This window comes from Triticum aestivum, chromosome 2A (genome assembly GCF_018294505.1).
Source record: "Triticum aestivum cultivar Chinese Spring chromosome 2A, IWGSC CS RefSeq v2.1, whole genome shotgun sequence".
Lineage (NCBI taxonomy): Eukaryota > Viridiplantae > Streptophyta > Magnoliopsida > Poales > Poaceae > Triticum > Triticum aestivum.
Window position 1 is genome coordinate 20,520,006 of NC_057797.1, and position 17,597 is coordinate 20,537,602.

Below are 17,597 nucleotides of genomic sequence, written 5' to 3' on the forward strand. Positions count from 1 at the left end.
GTGTACGCCCCCACCTGAATACATTTCAAAATATGTCCTAAAATTGCTCAATGCGACGTGCGAGGCAGAGGGCGCAAGAGGCCGCGGCAGCTCTCGCGGCCGATGTCGGTGAGGCGACCGATCTTGCCTTTGGATCGGTCATCTGGCCAAAATAGCCGCGGGTACAGTTCTTTTGGCGCACGGCCATCCAGCCATCAACCATGCCAAAATAGGGCCATCTTTCCATTGCCTAATGCTATCTTCGTGCACGAGGGGGCGAAGAGCTGCCAGTCCATCTAATCTAGGCAAAAGCCGTTAGTGTTGCTGGGCAATTGGTCGTCCAAATCCGCAAGGAGTTAGGCTGGCACACACGCAGCTGGTGATTGAACATGCTCGAAATTGCTGCTGTAGATTTAAGATGCAAAGAAGCCGTCCCCCATATGGAGAGCTCCAAGCATCCTGATCGGCTCCAGTTATCTGAATCTGTTGCAGACATTGTCTAAACTCGCTGAATTCATCGAATTGTGACGAAAACACTCGTTGGTGGTTGCCCCTAAAGGTGCTGCAGGCAAGCTAGTTGAGCAACTTTGTCTGTCATTTCATTTCAGTGACATGGATAAGAAGAAGGATTCTGCTACTACTTCCCTGCCATGTAGTATTTATACTGGTTCCCTGCTAAATTCAGCCAAATCTGCTACAATCAACTGGGCTGATAAAATTAACTAGCTTACTGCTTGTGGCTCATCTAGCTAGCCAATAGGAACGTACGGTTTCCAACATATAGATCGGGAAGATACTACCTATGTCTATGTGCCTGCCCTTGGGATTTTTACAATTTGAGAATTTACACAATCGAATTGACAGCAGCAACCAGCCAAGAAAAGCTACTATTAAATAAAGTGCTTAATTATAAAGGTCCAAATTTCACAAGCTTATATATGATCAGCGGAGCACAAAACATATATAAATCATCATCACCATTCAGATATATGGAACTTGGAGTAACAATTTGGCATTACAATAATCAGTCCATAGCTGACAAATCACACACCACAACACACGTAGGGAGAGCCATAGCGTAGCAGCAGCATGAGCAAAGCTCAATGCACTCTCTTATTTATTTCTCTCTTAGCTCAAAGCTTGTACTACCATGCATCATCTATCCAACCAGATGATGCATACTTACTTTGGCGCATATATGGCTTCGTCGAGCAAAGCTGGCCAAAACAAGCCAAACAAAACCAAATCAAATCAAACCAAACCAAACTGAACTGGCACCGCCACACCTTGGCAATGCAGATGCAGATTTCACATAGACCAATCAAGCAGCATGAAGTAAGGCAGCAAGCCAGCAACACATACAACCGCACACTCCAGAGAAAGCTTCAACTGACCACCATAGCACCATAGGGTCAACGTGCCAGCTGCAATCGACCCATGCAAGGAATGGTTTACCTACAGTTCAGCATAACAAAGCGTCAATGGGACGACATTATGCACACATAGTATCATGACTAAAGCAGTACAGATAGAAAGGTAAGATTAAGATCGTTAGCATGCTAAGTTATTAACCAAAGTGGAGAAGGAACCACATATATATCTCACCTGAGCACGGTGCCTCTTGGCAGGTGGGGCTTCTTGTAGTATCGCGAGTGGCTCGGCTCGTAGAAGGAAGGGTCGTGGTTCGCATCCACCCCATCCCACTCCAGGTTGTCCCACCAGTCCTTCTCGCAATCCACCTTGGGCCGCTTGGTAGTTCTTCTGCTGATAGCCGGCAGACGCCTTAGGCCCCAGCAGCCCCTGATTTTGACGGTCTCCAAATTCGGTGCAGACATCCTGCTCCCACAGATGCTCTGTAGAGTGGAGAGCTGGTATAGGTGGATCCTTCTTAGGTTGGGAAATTTTATAGTTTCCTGCTTCTCTTGGCGCTTAGGGTCCAATGGGAAGACCTCCTTCAGATCACCACAGTACACAATCTCAAGTGTCTCTAGGCTAGGCAAGGTGTCCATATGCTCAGACAAGGGAAGCACATGTATGAGCCTGGGGCAACAGTCCAGGTGCAAGAACGCTAGGTCTTTAAACGAACGACTACCAGGCTGAGCTACTTCACTCCAGTTCCAGATGTAGCACGCCTTCACGAGCTGGGACACCCAGAACATAGACAAGGACCCAAAGGTGGTCTGGCCATCTCTAACTTGGGGAGTAGCAAAGACAGAGCATAGGTTGGGGCACCTCTCAACACGGCCCCATCGGAGGTAGTACCATGTGGAATCTTGTGCGCATGGAATGCAAGTGATGGATGAGTTATGATGCACATAAAGCGCGTCAGTGCGGCTAGCAATAGTACTAATTCCTTCTATGCTGCTCTGTTCTTGCTGTAGTAATCTCTGCTTCATCTTCTGTTCATCTTGTAAGTGAACGTACCAGTGTTGAGCCCTTGGAGTAGGCCTAGGTGGGCACACCCATATCCAGCTAATCGTGCCTTCATTACCAGCACCAGACTGCAGGTGGCCTTGAAAGACAACATCCCTTGCATATAAATAATGATCAGGATGTTGTAGGCTCCTGATTCCTTTAGCAACTTGACTGTCATCAACATCAACTCTACTTCGAGGAGATGAATTTATTTCCATAAATATGTAAGGCCCGGAAAATTTTCTTTTGAGGGGGTCAAGAGACCTAAGGAGCCTTGCATCCCTTACAGCGATGTACCAATTACAGGAAAAGATGTCTGGTTGTGTAGCAACAACAGGAAGAGTAGATGATGATCTTGTAGCAGAACTAGCCTCATTGATCTTTTCTTTTGAATTAGCTTGGCTAGGTAACCCAGATCGGATGGTGTTGATGCGCAGCACATCCAAAACCAGTGCCCTTTTATTTCCTTGTGGCCACAATATTGCACAGAGCTTCTCGCAGCCCAGCAGGATGAGACGATCGAGGTTTGGAGCTTCAACTTCTCTCAGGTCAAGGGTTTTCACTGCCGTGCCCGAGAGGTCCAGCTCCTCCAGGCTCCCCAAATTTCCTCTGAGAAGTATATTCTTCAACCGAGAACAACCCCGGAAGGAGATGTTAGATATCTTGGCAGACGTTGCAGCTTTGTTTATGAAGCTAAATGACTCGAGCGACGGAGGCAGGACGTCGTTGATGAAGCCAGATGTCGTAAGGCTGTTTGTACTGCCCATATTGGGGAATTGTGAATGATTATTTGTGTCTTCGTTCTCCGTAGGTACCGGATCTTCTGCTGTTACTCGAAGTATTACAAGGCTTGGTCTACCACCACACAAATCGTTTATGCTCCTATGCTTGACTCCCTCCACATTCAACTCCCTGAGTTCAACCATCACTCTCTTCATCTTTTCAGATAGCAGCCAGTACCAATCTGTATACCTCAGATCCAGCACCCAGAGCTTCCGGAAACATGACACGTTTTCATTGTGGCTTGGATGCTCATCATCGTCTGTGATATTTGTGCACTGGTCCAGATGGAGCAATCTTAGTTGGACGCAAGGGACGAAGGGAGGAGATGCAAAACTGAAGGTGCAATGAGACAAATGTAACACACGTAGCTTGCTGCCTTGTGAATGCTGGAACATGCGAACTGGCAATATTGATGTTGTATTTGTTGGTGGTTCATCTTCAGAAAGGAAGAAGGATGTCACCTGAGGAGGCAGCACACGAGTGTTATCCTTTACCAGTTGTTCGTGGGTTGTGAAATTCCAGCGGTTAACAAGTAAATCATCCGACACTTGTAGCGCAGGAGCTGTGACCTCATTGTATTCAAACGACCAATACAGGCTCATGTTTCTATGAAGAGAATTGCCAATCTCCCATGCTGATGCATTGTCTTGGCCTTGTATAATACCATCGCAGATCCAATAGTTTGGTGCATGTGTCTTCAAGTCCGTAGGAATCAGTGTCCTGTATATGAGGCACTCCATGACTTTCTTGTGGCTCATATCATCGGACTGAACAATCCTCGTGCACCTGGCAACCTCCAAAGCCTCTTCATGCAGTAGTTCTCGCAGTAGATCAAACACTTCCGCAACTTCAAATTCAGGAGAAGCAGATAAGCGAACATCTGTCTGAGTCTTCATCTTTTTCTTTTCCTCATCTTCCAGTACGAGACTGATCCGAAACCTCCCGTGCCAGGTCCACAACACCTTGTTACCCAAAAGGGGTATTGCTGGGACACCACACTCGTAGAAATCAATGTATCTGCTGCTCCCGTTGTGAAAAATCAGCACAAATCTACTGTTGAGAAGCTTTCTGCATATTTTCACTCTGATATCTGCTATCACCCCTCTGGAGCCTTCATCTATTCCACTGAAATCGTCGTCCTCGTCACACCGCTCAAAGATGGTCATCACTGACTGCGGAAGCTCTAGTGCCTCCGCGATTTCTTTTTGCAGAGCCCTCATGCTTTTCCACACGGAGCAATCCACATGGATAACCTTATCAAACTTGTTCTGTCTTGTGGATGATTTCAGGCGTTGGGCTACAAGATTAAGAACAGCGGATGCTCCAAATCCTTGCCAGGCCTTGAAGTAGATCAAATTTCCTTTGTTTGTGTCCTCCAAAACACCAAGTATCTCTTCTGCTGCAGCATCGATGTTTTTTGCCTGGATATTTATCTTCTGCAGTGTTCAACAATAACAACACCAAATGAGGTTCGCCATTTTTAGCTTTATTTCTGCGATTCTTTCATTTCAAACTACAATACCGATCATAACTAAAAAAATCCGTAAATAATGAAGACATTATAGACATAACTTATTAACACAAATAAAAGCAAGGATCAAGTGGTGCATACAGAAACATGCGAGTGAGGATAACTGCTTAATCGCTGATCAAGTGTATAAATAATTAAGTGCATTTACGTTCTTGACTATACCACCACTAAAAAGTCAAGATCGGAGTTGAGCTCGCTAGCTAAAGAAACGAAGTAGGTCCCAAATGTGCAGCATTAATCACTGAAGATCAAGGTGAGTGATGGATTACCTCTGGAGGCATGACGAATCGGACCAATCTTCCTTTTTGGCTATGATCTAGTTCTTTCTTAGCGACAAGGGCAGCAGCTCCATGTGAAAAATTCCTTCCTTTCCTACATATTTGAACAAGTTAACATCATTTCTCATTAAATAATTAATGACTCGTACATATTTGGAGAAGGAATTAACTAATCTGCAGATATGTATACAAAATGATTCAGGTTGGTACCTTGATAAATTGCGGTGCTGGAAGAAGCCTACAGAAGCAAAATAGATCGGGGAGGTGGAAACTGGAAGTTGCATGCAGACATGTGCCTTGAGTAGAAGGAATATGGATATAGCTTTGCCTGCAGTATGAGCATGCATATGCAATTATGCATACACATGAGCTGGCATGCCTTGCGTCTGCTTTTCGTGCTTTTTCTTTATGCTTTGTCTCTCTAAATAAGAGATGTGAATTCCTTGCTTCAGAAGAACCACACCCAGCCATCATCATATTCTTTGCTTGCTGTGTTTAAAGATACACAGGGATACAAAGGTAAAGATAAAAATGGAATATCACCTCGTTGCATGTCATCCTGTCAGTTGACCAAGTTATGTATCAGGCTATATCTCGTCAGTCTTGAGAAGCAGAAAATGACGTTTTGGCCACTAAGACGACCTCTGAAACATAAATTTAGTTAACTAATATATATGTGCATATACTTGTACGCCATTATCATATAGCCAAAAATTGCATTTTGGACCACATATTTTTACCATAGTTGTAACTTGCACTGCAGACTGTTAAAAACATCAAACCGGACAAGGTACCATTGTTGTAAAATTAAACCGGACCAGGTAAAAAAACCGAGGCAGTTCAGTGGTGCGGACCCACATGTCTGCTTCCATGTTGAGGCTGCCTCATTACTTTGCCACGTCCGGGCAACCTCTAGTTCCCCTGCTGACCAGCCCCCCTCTATCCTCTACTCCTCGTTGTCGCCTGTGTCCGCTGCCCGCTGCCGGGCAAAGCCCAGCCAGCCTAGATGGCGGAAAGGCCTTCTCCCTCCTTGCCTGGGGTTGGTGGTACAAAACGCTGGATTCAGGTGGCGGTGCGGCGCAGGCGTGGGGGCACGGTGGTGAGTCAGCGTGAGCTAGCACGGTTTTGACAGCACGGTGCCGCCGCGTGGAGGTCTGTGCGGTGGTGCCGTCTTCCGTGGTGGCGGCGGCTCGTCGTGGGGCTCAGGCCTGGCGGTTGAGGCGGGCGGGCCGGCGGGGCGTGGCGGCAGCGAGGCACACGTCCGAGAAGTACCGTGGGCGGGCGTTGTTGCCGTGGTGGCTACGGGGACGGCAGCGGGGAGTGCAGGCGGCACATTTGGCTTGGGGGGAGGGGGCGTGGTTGCGGGTCCCAGGTGGAGCTGCGCCTACGGGTGCTGCTTCGGCTTGTTTGCTGTGTGGCGTGGAGCCATCAGGGGACGAGCAGGGCAGGGTGGTACTCAGGTGGTGGTGCCTGTGTTTTGATTTTCGATTTGAGCTTTTTTTTGCCCTAGGCCGAGATGGCCGAAATTCGTCATTTTCAAACAATTTGGCTGAAATTTGACTAAATTTTGATTGAAATTTGACTTAAATTTGACCAAAATTTGACAAATTTAACCAATTTCGGACTAAAGATACTTTCCGCCTCAAGCCGAAATTTGGCCGAAATCCGTTTTTCATCCGAAAATCAAAACACAGGGTGGTGCTGCCCTGCTCAGGCTCGTCCGGATCTTGGTGGTGGCACCGGTCAACGGCGCGGCCTCGGCGGCTCGAGTTGGCAATGGCTGCTGTGTGTTGGCGGGGTGCGGGCGGTGGTGGTGTCTCTTCAGAAAAAAATAAGTTCATAGTGTTCTGTTTAAAAAAAACCTACAAAAAACTTTAGCATTTCTTTGCTTCCAAATGTCCCAGACAGCTAGTACAAAATAAAAAATTGGAAGAATTTCAGTGTTTTACATATAATGTCACAGTGTTTTCAGTAGGAGAAGAAGGCTTATTAATCGAGCGACCGCCTGGCCTGAGATATCATCTTCTCCAAAGAATTGGAAGGAGTAAGACAAAGATTAAAGGATGCTAGCGGACCCTACTAGCAATTCCTCCAGAGGCGCACTGAGAGAAGATGGTAAGCTACCTGAGTCCTGATCTATGGTGTTTGCCTGTCACTAATAAAGAAGCCTAAGAGAAGCCAGGGGAAAAAAGGCGTGAGTTTGGCTTCGCCTTTGGTCTTCTAGATCAACGATGTGAAGGCCGGAAGGTGCTTCGACATGGTCCAAGTTGCTGCGGTACATTTTAGATGCAAAGAAGCCACCACCACATACATGGAGCTCCAAGCATCGTGATCGGCGCCACTTATCTGAATCTGTTGCAGAAATTGTCTTTGCTCACTGAATGCATCGAAATGCCGCGAAAACGCACATTGCAGCCAATAGGAGGTGTTGCACGGTAGCTAATTGAACTACTTTATTTTCTATCATTTTAGTGACATGGATACATAATTAAAAGAGATTCTGCTTCTACTTCCCTGCCGTGTATGCTTAACATCTTCAGTCTTCCTAGTGTAAGCCAAATCTGCTACAGCCAATAGGGCTCTGCATTAATCAGTTTACCGCTAGCTTGTTGCCTCAGTTTACCGCTCTGCATTAAGGAACGGTTTCCAGCAACAGCCAGTGAAGAGAAAACCAGTCCAAATTCTACAAGCTTATATCATCAACGCAAAACAAAACATAAAGCCACAGTTTATAATCACCATTTGTGTACAAGTCGTAGGAATTGTTTCGCATTACAGTAATCAGTCCATAGCTCACAAATCACACACCACAACACACAAATGGAGAGAAACAGCAGGAGCAGGCAGGGTGCTCATGCCACCCAAGCTAAATGCCCTCTCTTATTTATTTGTCTCTGGCTCAAAGCTTGTACCAGACAAACCGAATCAAGCCAAACGAAAGCAAATCAAACTGAACTGGAAGATGCACAGCCGCACCATGGCAATGCAGATGCAGATTTCACACGGACCAATATCAAGCAGCATCAAGTAAGGCAGCAACCCACACAAACGTGCACTCCAGATGATGCTTCAGCTAATTAAGCGCCGTGGCACCAGGGGGTTAACATGCCTGTAACGCTCAAATCATGGAAGGAATGGTTTACCTACAATGAAGCATAAAAGATTGTTGATGAGAAGATTGATTCCTTAAACATACATAGTATCAGAACTAGGCTAGTACTTTTTTTTGCGGGGGAGAACTAGGCTAATACAGATAGAATGGTAAATGTAAGTTGGCTAGCACACTAAGTGAGTTATTAATGAAAGCACACATGGACCAAAAATATCTTACCTGAGAACGGTGACCCTTGGCAGGTGGGCCTCCTTGTAGTATCGTGAGTGGCTTGGCTCATAGAGAGAAGGATCGTGGTTCACCTCCATACCGTCCCCCTTCAGGTTGTCCCACCAGTCCTTCTCACAGTCCACCTTAGGCCGGTTCCTGGCGCTGCCGCTGACGGCCGGCAGGCGGCTAAGGCCCCAGCAGCCCCTAATCTTGATGGTCTCAAGATTGGGCGCAGACATCCTGCTCCCACGGATGCCCTGTAGAGCGGAGAGCTGGTACAGGTGGATGTGCCTTAGCTTGGGAAATCTTATAATTTCCTGATTTTGTTGGCACTTAGGGTCCAAAGGGAAGACTTCCTTCAGATCACCGCAGCACACGATCTCGAGCGTCTCCAGGCTAGGCAGGGTGTCCATATGCTTAGACTGTTAGACTGTATATACGTAGTCCTGTACATGTCTTGTATTCTACCTCCTGTTACTTCTATATAATGAGATAGCCACACCCCGTTTCAGTGTGTCGAGCCAGTTTCCCAAACCCTATGTTTTACATGGTATCAGATTAGGTTACGATGACTTCCGCTGCACCTTCTCCCGCCGCCGTCGCGCCGATCTCGACCGCCACGCCGATCTCGTCCGCCGCGCCGATTGTGACCGCTGCCGCCGCGCCGGCCCTCGCCTCGACATCACCCTTCATGGCCTCCCGGCCCCTCGCGACGACCTACGGCGCTGCGCCGCCCCCGCCTGATTCCCCACAAACTTCGGGGTTCCCTGGAGCTCCGATCGCCCCAACTGAGCGCACGGCGCTGCCGGCTCCTGGCGGCCAGCCCCCATCGAGCCTGCACCTGTGGTACGGCGCCAACGCCGCGCCGTCCTACAGTGCGCCTGCGCCGCCGTCGTCCACATGGCCTGGATCGGACCACCCTGCGCCGCCGCCGCAACCCTGTGCGGTGGTTCCGCATATGCCGCCGCCGCACCACTACTACCAGTCGCCGCCGCAGGCGTCCTATGGGGGCGCCGCCACCTCGCCGTATGGTGCCCCTGCGGCGCCTAGCCAGGGCGTGTCGGCTGCTGCGGGTGCTGGCCCCTACGCTGGACCGATCTACGGCCCTCCTGCGGTGTCCGACCCTGATGCCCTGGCTGTCACCGCTACCGGGTCCTACTCCTCGCCTGGCGCCTACGTCATGGATCCCTATGCACCATTGGGGCAGGCATATACTGCTCACACAGCGGCGCCGCCGCCGTTTAATTTGTCGCATCTGCTGCCGGTGAAGCTTGCGCCGGACAACTACCTGTCATGGCATGCTCAGGTCTTGCCTCTCCTCCGCAGCCGTTACCTGGAGGGCTATGTTGATGGGTCCATCCCGTGCCCACCCCCTCACCATCCAGCATATCATACGTGGGTGGCGCAAGATCAAGCCATCCTCTCTGCCATCCAGTGTTCGCTCACGCCGAGTGTTTCGTCGATGGTACTCTTCGCCGCTACGTCCAGGGAGGCGTGGGCGGCCCTCCACTCTAGTTTCGCCTCTCAGTCTCAGGCGCGTGCGCATTCTATACGCACTGAGCTGTGTGAGACGAAGCTTGGCGATCTCAGCATCACGGAGTACTTCACGAAGATGACGAGTCTCGCCGACACTTTGGCCTCTGTTGGTCATCCGCTTCAGGACGAGGACTTCAACACCTTTGTACTTAACGGACTCGATGATGACTATGACAATCTTATTGAGAACGTCCATGGTCGGGAGGATACGCTCCCGCGTCGTGAGCTCTATGGGCGTCTCCTTGGGCGCGAGCAGCGCATCAAGTCGCGCCGTGCTGCTCCCAGCTTCATCTCCGCCAACGCCGCCACACACGGCAAACCTCAGAAGCCGGCTGTCTCAGGTGGCAAACCACCGGCGTCCTCGTCGCAAGCCTCGCGGGGCAACGCGCCGACCATCACTGGAGGGAGTCGCCCGGTCGCTTGTTGTGCCAGTTGCGGTGCTCCTTAGGCCTGCCAGCTTTGTGGCATTGATCGTCACATTGCCTCTCGCTGTCACCGACGCTATAAGCAAGACTTCCTTGGCCTTGGTAACAATGGGAAAGGGAATGATAAGCAGGCTGCAGCTGCTGTGACAGGGCATGAGCACGGGCGCACCCAGTCCTATTCTCTTGATCCGGCATGGTATATGGATACAGGAGCAACAAACCACCTCACCAACGAGATGGGCAGGCTATCCACTCAGGAGCCATATCGTGGACATGATCAGGTGCACACCACCAACGGAGCAGGTATGCGCATCTCTCATGTTGGTCAGGCATCACTTCTTGCACATAATTTTCGCAAACTGCATCTTTCCAATGTCCTTCGAGTTCCCTCTGCCACGCGTAGTTTGTTGTCTATTCCTCAACTTACTCGTGATAATAATGTCCTTGCTGAGTTTCACCCTTTTCGTTTCTTTATCAAGGATCGGGACACGAGGGCCGTTCTGCTTAGTGGTCGTCTTCGCCATGGCTTATATGCACTTGACGCACCGCCTACATCTCCTCCACCATCCTCTCCTCAGGTGTTCAGTGGTGTTCGTGTGTCGCCTACGCACTGGCATGCGCGCATTGGTCACCCCGCTGCTCCTATAGTTAGTCATGTGTTGCATCGTCATGAACTTCCAGCTGTATCCAATAAAAGTGCTGAAACTATCTGTGATGCCTGTCAGCAGGGCAAGAGTCACCAACTACCTTTTTCAGATTCTAGTCGTGTTGTGAAACATCCTCTTGAGCTTGTTTTTGCTGATGTATGGGGTCATGCCCAAACGTCTGTTAGTGGTCACAACTATTATGTTAGTTTCATTGATGCTTACAGTCGGTTTACTTGGCTATATCTTATCAAGCGCAAGTCTGATGTGTTTGATGTCTTTATTCAGTTCCAAGCACATGTTGAGCGTCTCCTTAAGCACAAAATTATTCATGTTCAATCCGATTGGGGGGTGAATATCACAACCTCAACTCGTTTTCTAACAAGCTTGGGATCTCGCATCGTGTATCTTGCCCTCATACACATCAGCAAAACGGCACCGCTGAACGTAAGCATCGACATCTTGTAGAGACTGGACTTACTTTACTTGCTCATGCCTCCGTCCCGTTTCGGTTCTGGAGTGATGCTTTTTCCACTGCCTGTTTCTTGATTAATCGACTTCCCTCACGACTACTGAAAATGAAAACCCCTCTTGAACTCTTGCTCAATGATATCCCAGACTACACGTTTCTCAAAGTGTTTGGGTGTGCGTGTTGGCCGCACTTGCGGCCATACAACAAGCGCAAGTTGGAGTTTCGGTCTAAGAAGTGTGTATTTCTTGGGTACAGTTCTCTCCATAAAGGGTACAAGTGTCTTCATGTTCCCACCAATCGTGTCTACATTTCTCGTGACGTCGTGTTTGATGAGAATGTGTTCCCTTTTCGTGCCTTTCCGAACCACTCCACCACTAGTTTACCACTTGTGCACTCCACTACACCTTCGCCTGATCAATTTGTGGATGTTGCAAATGCTCATGTGTTGCTTCCTAATCATGCTGCAGGTATTGGACGTGGTGCCCGCCTTGAACTCCTGGATGATGATGCTCACGTTGATCGCCTGGAACCAGTGCATGGGGCATGCATAACGGGTCGTGCCCGCCAGCCTGGGACGTCCACAGCCGCCCCGCAGGCGTCGGCAGCGCCCGCAGCTGCACCTGTGTCGGCCGCCTCGTCGTTGGGCTCGCCCGCCTCATCACCAGGCTCGCATGGCTCGCTCGCCGCGCCCGAGGCCTCGCCCCTGCCTGGCTCAACGGCAGACGGCCCAGTGGCAGGTGGCCCAGCGGCCACGTCAGCTCGCCCTACATGGGTCCCCTCAACGCCTCGCGAGCCGGCCTTGCCGTCAGCTGGGCTCGATAGCCCCGTCTTGGCCACGCCATCCGGCGCCGAGTCTGATGCACCTGGCTCTTCTAGCCCCGGGTCGGTCTCGTCCTCGGCTCCTATGGTGAGTCCCGTGTTGCCGGCACCACCTGCTGTGGTCTCTCATCGACCGCACACGCGCAGCCGGTCTGGTGTTTTTCGCCCTAAGGAACGCACAGACGGGACTGTGGCATGGCTTGCTGCATGTGTGGCTCAAGCTGCTGCGGATCCGACGGCCGAGCCGCGCCATTTTCAGGCCGCGTTGGGTATTCCTCACTGGCGTGCTGCGATGGAGTAGGAATTTCAGGCGTTGTTGAAAAATGGCACTTGGCGACTTGTTCCTCCGGTCTCTGGTGTCAACGTCATTGACTCCAAGTGGGTGTTTAAGGTCAAACGACATGTTGATGGTTCGATTGAGCGCTATAAGGCACGGCTGGTAGCCAAGGGTTTCAAGCAGAGGTATGGTCTTGATTATGAAGACACGTTCAGTCCAGTCATCAAGCCTACTACTATTCGTATACTGTTGTCTCTTGCTGTTACTCGTGGTTGGTCTCTTCGCCAGCTTGATGTGCAGAATGCCTTCCTTCATGGAGTTCTTGAGGAAGAGGTTTATATGCGTCAACCACCGGGTTTTGTTGATCCTACACGTCCGCATCATCTCTGTCGTCTGGTCAAGGCGTTGTATGGACTCAAACAGGCACCTCGGGCGTGGCATGCACGCCTTGGTTCTGTTCTTCGGGCACTTGGGTTTACTCCCTCCACTTCTGACACATCATTGTTTCTTCTTCAGCGTCATGAGGTGACGATGTATCTCCTGGTTTATGTTGATGATATCATCATGGTCAGTTCTTCTGATGCTGCAGCTGATCGCCTTGTGTCTTCCTTGGGTGAGGAGTTTGCTGTCAAGGACTTGGGTGCCCTTCATTACTTCCTTGGTCTGGAGGTGTCACGGTCATCTGCAGGGTTGACTCTGACTCAGAAGAAGTATTCTATGGATTTGTTGTGCCGTGCTGGGATGCTCAAGTGCAAGCCTGCTATCACTCCGATGCCTGGGTCTGATTGGTTGTCTGCTCTTGATGGAGATCTTCTTTCCACTAATGACGTCACTGAGTATCGCAGTCTTGTTGGTGGTCTGCAATATCTCACTATCACCAGGCCTGATGTCTCTTATGCAGTCAACCGAGTGTGCCAGTACCTTCATGCTCCTCGTACCACTCATCTCTCAGCAGTTAAGCGCATTCTGCGGTATGTGTCTTCCACTGCGTCGTATGGTTTGCTGCTTCAGTCTGCACCGTCTTGTGAACTTTCGGCTTTCTCTGATGCGGATTGGGCTGGGAGTCCCGATGATAGGCGATCCACGAGGGGATATGCAGTGTTCTTTGGTCCTAACTTGATCGCCCGGAATGCTTGCAAGCAAGCCACCGTGTCTCGTAGCAGTACTGAAGCTGAGTATAAAGCAGTTGCTGATGCTACCGCTGAGATCATTTGGGTACAGTCTTTATTGCGGGAGTTGAAGATCTCTCCAGGTCACCCTCCAGTTCTATGGTGTGATAACATTGGTGCTACATACCTTTCATCTAATCCGGTGTTTCATGCTAGGACAAAACACATTGAGGTTGACTATCACTTTGTTCGGGAACGAGTTGCACAGAGACTGCTTTGTATCAAGTTCATCTCCTCAAAAGATCAACTTGCTGACATCTTCACGAAGCCTCTTCCACAACCACAGTTTGTAGGCTATAGGCGCAATCTTAACTTACTTTGTACTTCAGGTTACAGTTAAGATTGAGGGAGGGTGTTAGACTGTATATACGTAGTCCTGTACAAGTCTTGTATTGTACCTCCTGGTACTTCTATATAACGAGATATCCACACCCCGTTTCGGTGTGTCGAGCCAGTTTCCCAAACCTAATGTTTTACACAGACAAGGGAAGCACATGTATGAGTCTGGGGCAATAGTCTAGGTGCAATAATTCTAGGTGTTCGAAGGATCCTTCACTTGGTTGGGATATTGTACTCCAGTTCCAGATGTAACACGCCATAGGGAGCTGGGATGCCCAGAATGTAGACAGATAGAAAAAGGCTTGCTTCCCACTACTTAGTTGGGGAATAGCAAAGACAGAGCATAGCTTGGGGCACCTCTCTACTCTGCACCATTTGAGCCAGCGCCAATCTGGAGCTTGTGGGCATGGAATGCAAGTGGTGGACGAGCTATCATGCACATACAACAACTTTGCAATATCACACATCAAAACAGGTGCTAATGCAACACTGGTGCTAATCCTCCGAGTGTTGTGTTGTTGCTGTAATGATCCACTCTCCATCTTCTCTTCACCTTGCATGTGGAAGTACCAGTCTTGGGGACTTGGAGTAGGAATAGGTGGGCAAGCCCACATCCAGCTGATCGCACCTTCGACAGCAGTGACAGCTTGCGAGTGCTCTTGAAAGACATCACTTGCATATAAGTATTGAGCAAACTGTTGCTGGCTCCCGATTCCTTGAGCAACTTCACGGCCAACAACAGCAGCTCCACTGGCAGGAGATGAATCAATCTCCATGTATACATAGGTTTTGTAAATATATTACTGAAAGGGCAGAAGCGACCGCATGAGCCTTGGATCCACAACAGATATGTACCAATTAAATTGGAAAGATGCAGTTCGACCGATGCCTTGTGGTGAAGCCCCAAAAGTATGGATAGATGACGATCCTACAGTAGCACTAGCCTCCTTGGTCTTCTCTTCCCAATTATTCTGCCTACATGAGGCAGATTGGACGGTGCTGATGTGCAACTTATCCAAAACCCATGTCCTTTTGTCTTCCGGAGGCCATAATATTGAACGGAGCTTCTCACAGCCCAACAGCATGTGACGCTTGAGGTTTGGAGCTTCCACTTCACTGAGGCCAAGGGTTTTCAATGCCGTACCCGAGAGGTCCAGCTCCTCCAAGCTCCCCAAATTTACTCTGAGAAGTATATTCTTTAACTCGGAACAACCCTGAAAGGAGATACTAGATATCTTGGCAGCAGTAGCACCACTATTGATGAAGCTAAATGACTCAAGCAATGGGGGTAACATGAAAGGGGTGACTTGTTCCAATTCAGCACAACTCTCAAGGATGACTGTCTTCAGGAGACTTGCCATGGACAAGTTGAGGAGTGATGCATCATTATTTTTGATGATGTCTTGTGAATGATTTGTGACTGAGTTGGCTGTTACTCGAAGTATGACAAGGCTAGGAATATCACCACACAAATCGATTATGCTCCAATGCTTGACTCCCTCCACATTCAACTCCCTGATTAAACTCATCATCTTTTCCGATAGAAGCCAATACCAATCTGTATACCTCAAAACCAGCACCCATAACTTCTGGAAACATGGTATGTTTTCATTGTGGCTTGGATGCTCCTCATCGTCTGTGATATTTGTGCAATGGTCCAGATGGAGCAATCTTAGTTGGACACAATGAACGAAGGGAGGAGATGCAAAGCTGAAGGTGCAATGAGACAGATGTAACACACGTAGCTTGCTGCTTTGTGAATGTTGGAAGATGCCAACTGGCAATATTGATGTTCTATTTGTTGGTGGTCCATGTGCAGAAAGGAAGAATGATGTCACCTGAGGAGGCACCACACGAGTGTTATCCTTAAGGTGTTGTTTGTGGGTGGTGAAATTCCAGCGGTTAACAAGTAAATCGTCTGACACCTGTAGCAAATGAGCTGCGGCCTCATCATATTTTAACTTCGAATCCAGACTCATGTTTCTCTGAAGAGAATTACCAATCTCCCATGCTGATGCATTATCTTGGCCCTGTATAATACCATCGCAGATCCAATAGTTTGGTGCATGTGTCTTCAAGTCCGTAGCAATTTTTGTCATGTATATGAGGCACTCCATGACTATCTTGTGGCTTATATCATCGGGCTGAACAATCCCCGCACACCTGGCAACCTCCAAAGCCTCTTCATGCAGTATATCTCGTATTTCGTCATCTTCAAGTTCCAGAGAAGCATATAAAAGAACATCTGTTTGACTCTTCATCTTTCCCTCTTCCTCATCTTCTAGTATTCGATAGAGATCGACCCGAAACCTCCCGTGCCAGGTCCACAACATCTTGTTACTCAAAAATGTTGTTATTGGGACACCACAATCATACAAATCAATGTATCTTCTGCTCTCGTTGTGAAAAACTACCACAAATATACTGTTAACAAGTTTTCTGAAGATTTCCCTTCTGATATCTGCTATCACCCCTCTGGAGCCTTCATCTATCCCACTGAAGTCGCCGTCCTCCGCACACCGATCAAAGATGGCCATTACTGAACGCGGAAGCTCCAGCTCCTCCGCGATTGCCTTCTGCAGAGCTCTCATGCTTTTCCATACCGAGCAATCCACATGGATAACCTTATCAAACTTGTTATGTGTTGTTGATGATTTCAGGCGTTGAGCTACCTGATTGAGAACAACCGATGCTCCAAATCCCTCCCAGCCCTTGAAGTATATCACATTTCCTTTGCTTGTGTCTTCCAAAACACCAATTATCTTTCCTGCTACAGCATCAATGTTTTCTGCCTGGATCTCTATCTCCTGCAGTGGTCAACAATAATAACAGCAAATGAGGTTCACCATTTTTAGCTTTATTTCTGAAACTCTTTAATTTGAAAACTACAGGGCACATAATAACTATAAAAACCCCGTAAATAAATTAAAACATAACTTATTAACACAAATAAAAGCAAGGATCAAGTTGTGCATGTAAAAACATGCAAGCGAGTGATAACTGCATAATCACTGGTGAAGTGTGTTAAAAATTAAGTGCCAAAGACCACACTGACTGAATATGATATAGATCTTTCAAACTTTTTCCCTAAAAAGAAGATCTTTCAAACTTCAAATGCTAGCAGCGGCAAGTGTAAATAAATTGGAGGAAAAGTTCTCATCATGATTGCCTTTAATAGTTGGGTATACTACTACTGAAGATCCGAGTTGAACTCACTAACTAAAGAAACAAAGTAGGACACAATTATGCAGCATTAATCACCGAAGATAAAGGTGAGTGTTACATTACCTCTGGAGGCATGATGAATCAAATCAAATCAATTAAGAAACAAAGTAGGACACAATTCTGCTTCATGTCAAACGATGTGCGGCAGCAAATTCCTTCCTTTCCTACACATTTGAAAAAGTTAACATCATTTCTCGTTAAAGAATTGGTGACTCGTACAGATTTGGCAAAGGAAATAACTAATCGTTAGATATGTATACAAAATGATTCAGGTTGGTACCTTGCTTAATTCCGGCGCTGGCAGAACCGCAGAAGCCTACATAAATCGATGAGATGGACAAGGAAACTGGAAGTTGCATGGAGACATGTGCCTTGAGTAGACC

General features: G+C 48.3%; 1 protein-coding gene and 1 pseudogene across 1 annotated transcript; both read right to left on the minus strand.

The window, feature by feature from the left end:
* Nucleotides 1-941: 941 nt before the first annotated feature.
* Nucleotides 942-5,470, minus strand: LOC123187104 (uncharacterized). Its single transcript, XM_044598880.1, has 4 exons — nt 5,197-5,470; nt 4,978-5,080; nt 1,585-4,613; nt 942-1,434 (listed from the first exon to the last, which is right to left on the minus strand). Exons 1-4 carry the CDS (start codon nt 5,331-5,333, stop codon nt 1,431-1,433), a joined length of 3,273 nt encoding a protein of 1,090 aa, XP_044454815.1. The 5' UTR covers nt 5,334-5,470; the 3' UTR covers nt 942-1,430.
* A 2,843-nt stretch (nt 5,471-8,313) lies between these two features.
* On the minus strand, nt 8,314-17,351 carry LOC123184366 (uncharacterized; annotated as a pseudogene).
* Nucleotides 17,352-17,597: the final 246 nt, after the last annotated feature.